The 2,808-nt window shown below is 64.0% G+C and overlaps 1 protein-coding gene across 3 annotated transcripts in view; it reads right to left on the reverse strand.

Moving 5' to 3' along the window:
* The window catches only part of SPAG5 (sperm associated antigen 5), an 8,752-nt gene extending 6,430 nt beyond the window's left edge, over positions 1–2,322 (reverse strand). For 2 of the 3 annotated variants that reach the window (XM_027660453.1, XM_027660451.1), the window contains exons 1-4: positions 2,226–2,322; positions 2,094–2,171; positions 1,825–1,926; positions 1–1,236 (exon numbers count right to left, since the gene is read on the reverse strand). The exon at positions 1–1,236 is cut by the window's left edge and continues 164 nt beyond it. In XM_027660453.1, coding sequence (XP_027516254.1) covers positions 1–1,236; positions 1,825–1,926; positions 2,094–2,117 — 1,362 coding nt within the window. In that variant the 5' untranslated portion in view covers positions 2,118–2,171; positions 2,226–2,322. Of the gene's footprint in view, positions 1,237–1,696; positions 1,792–1,824; positions 1,927–2,093; positions 2,172–2,225 lie in introns of those variants that run through there. The other variant, XM_027660452.1, reaches the window with a different exon arrangement.
* Positions 2,323–2,808: the final 486 nt, after the last annotated feature.

Genomic DNA, 2,808 nt, shown 5'->3' on the forward strand with positions numbered 1-2,808 from the left:
GCCAGTCACCAGGCTGACCACAGGGGTCGTGCTGGTGCCAGTCACCAGGCTGGCCACAGGGGTCGTGCTGGTGCCAGTCACCAGGCTGGCCACAGGGGTCATGCTGGTACCAGCATCCACGTTAGCCACTGGGGTCATGCTGGTGCCAGTGGCCGTGGTGGACACAGGGGTGACACTGCAGTTGGCATCTTGCTGTGGCATGTGGAGGGGCAGGCTGTGCTGCAGGGATTCCATCAGGGATGGGACATTGAGGGTCTTCTCCAGCCACTCCAGTGGTAACATCCAGGACACAGCACCCGGGGCTGACTCAGGAGAGGTGACAGGGGCGATGGTTGCCTCTGACCCAGCAGGCTCCAACACACTTGTCCCAATGGAAGCAAGTCCAGGTGGGCTCTGCTCTGGAGGGGCAGGGGCAGGGGACTCGGCTCCCTTAGAGGTGCCTTGGCAAGGCAGAGGACCAGCATTCCTATCTCCAGATGGGGACTCAGAGGCCACAGGGCTGCAGGAAAAGTCTGGGTGTGCCACTTGCCACCCATGGAAAGAAACATTCTGTGGGGTGGAGCTGGTGCCAGGAGGCCCTGGGGTACAGGGCCCTATGATGGAGCTGCACAGGGGGGCTTTCATGGCACTGCTAGGGGACTTAGGAGTGCTGGGCACAGGGATAGAGTTGCACAGGGGAGCTGGCACAGTGTTTCCAGGGGACTCCAGGGTGCTGGGCACAGGGATGGAGTTGCATGGGGGAGCTGACACAGTGTTTCCAGAGGGCTCCAGGGTGCTGGGGTCTGGGATGGAGCTGCACATGGAGGCTGGCACAGTGATGCTGGAGGGCTCCGTGTTGCTGAGCCTCTGGACCGGGCTGGACAGAGGTGCTGGCACAGTGTTGTCAGGGTGCTTTGGGGTGCTGACCTTTGGAATAGGACTGCCAGGGGCCTCTGGGCTGGTGCTGCTGGTGGTCTCCAAGGCACCAGGCATAAGGGTGGGATTACTGGGGGCCTCAGAGGCATCAGGCTTAAGGGTGGGAGTCCTGGGGAGCTCCGAGGTGTGGGGGCCCAGGGTAGAAGTCTTGGAGGGCTCCAAAGTGGTGCTGTTCTGGGGCCCTGGGGTGCAAGGCATTGAGGTGGTGCTGCTGGGGGGGAGTAGGGTAGCACTTTGCAGGGGTCCAGGGGTGCAAGGCACCTTGGTGACTCTGCTGCAGGGGCCCCAGGCACGGGACACTGGGGTGGCACAGTCATGGTCCTACAGGACATTTTGGGGGAAGAGGATGTCAGGGCAGCCGTTCCCCCATGCACCCAGCAGCCGTTTCCCCAGCCTCCCCATTTCCCCCACCCCACTGCCCTGTAAGGGTAGAAGACCCTTCTGAAAGATTTTATGAGACTAGAGTTTTTCACTTAAGAAACCTTTCCTGCCTATAAGAGGGATCTTTCCCCACAGGCAGTTTTAATGTTTTCTCCTCCTCCATTCCAGAGAAAAGCTCCCTGGTATGAGAAAAGGTAAGTTCTACAGACATGTCGAAGGCCCCACAGAGCGGAGGCAGGCAGGGATGATAAAAGCCCTGAGAAGAACAGGGGGGAGTGCCTTTTCCCAGGGCCCGGTGTTTGAAACGCCGATAAGGTTAATGTTCTTTTAAGTCTAGCGTTCTCGACTTCGGCAATAATTTTTCCTACAATCCTTCCACTGTCTGGCATTTCGAGGGTACCTGCGCGTTATCTCACCTCACACTCCCGCCCAGTGCCCCCGTACCCCCTATGCCCCGCAGTGTCCCCAGTTCCAGTGCACCCCAGTAGCCCCTCCCCGTTACCCGTTCGTTACCCGCCGCACACCAACCTTGAGCCGCAGCCGGTGGAACAGCGGGGTCAGCCCGGTCCGGTCGGCGCTCGGTTGCAGCTGCAGCTCCTGCAGCGCGATGCGCGGGGGCCGCTTCTGCGCCTGGGGGGACACCGGGGGTCACCGGCAGCAGCACGGGCAGTGCCGCCGCCTACACACACAGAGATACCGGGAGCGCTCCGGGCCGCCCTGAAACCGCCACCGCCCCCTCGCCCCTCCTCGCCCCACTGGATCATCCAAACCGCCCGCCAGCCCCGGCCCGCACTCACGGCGGGAGTCTTGGCGGCCTGCATGGCCCGGCAACGGTGCCGGCCCTGCTCACGCTCTCGGTCTCGCCCTCGCTCTCGGGCCCGCTCTCGGTCTCGCCCTCACTCTCGGGCCCGCTCTCGGTCTCGCCCTCACTCTCGGGCCCGCTCTCGGTGTCGGTGTGTGCCCCGCCCGGGTGGTCTCGTGCGCCGGTTCTCGGCCCAGCCCCGCCGCCCGCGCGCCGCCGGTTTGAAAACCGGAGGTGCCTCTGATTGACTGCGCCGCGCTCGCGTCACCGCGGGGGCGGGGCCTGAGCGGAGGCCGCGCCCACTCCCGGGAAGCCCCGCCCACACCGCCCCGCGCGGCTCCGGGCGCGGACAGACGGACAGGCGGACAGACGGACAGACGGACAGACGGACAGGCGGACAGACGGACAGACGGACAGGCGGACAGACGGACAGACGGACAGACGGGCGGGGGCACGGACCCAACTCCTTCCCGACCCTGGGGCTCCCCCAGCGCCCGCCCCTGGGGAACCATCCTTACACACCCCCCTCCAGATCTGCCCCAACCCCGACCCGAGGGATCGGGGCTCCAGTCCCGCGACCCGCCGCGGTGGTCGCGCTTTCCCCCCGGACGTCCCGCAGGAGTCATAGAATCATAGAATCATAGAATCGATTGGGTTGGAAAAGACCTCCGAGATCATCGAGTCCAACCCTTGGTCCAAATCCAGTCCAT

The sequence above is a fragment of the Corapipo altera genome, unplaced genomic scaffold (assembly GCF_003945725.1).
Source record: "Corapipo altera isolate COAL_440 unplaced genomic scaffold, ASM394572v1 271, whole genome shotgun sequence".
NCBI lineage: Eukaryota > Metazoa > Chordata > Aves > Passeriformes > Pipridae > Corapipo > Corapipo altera.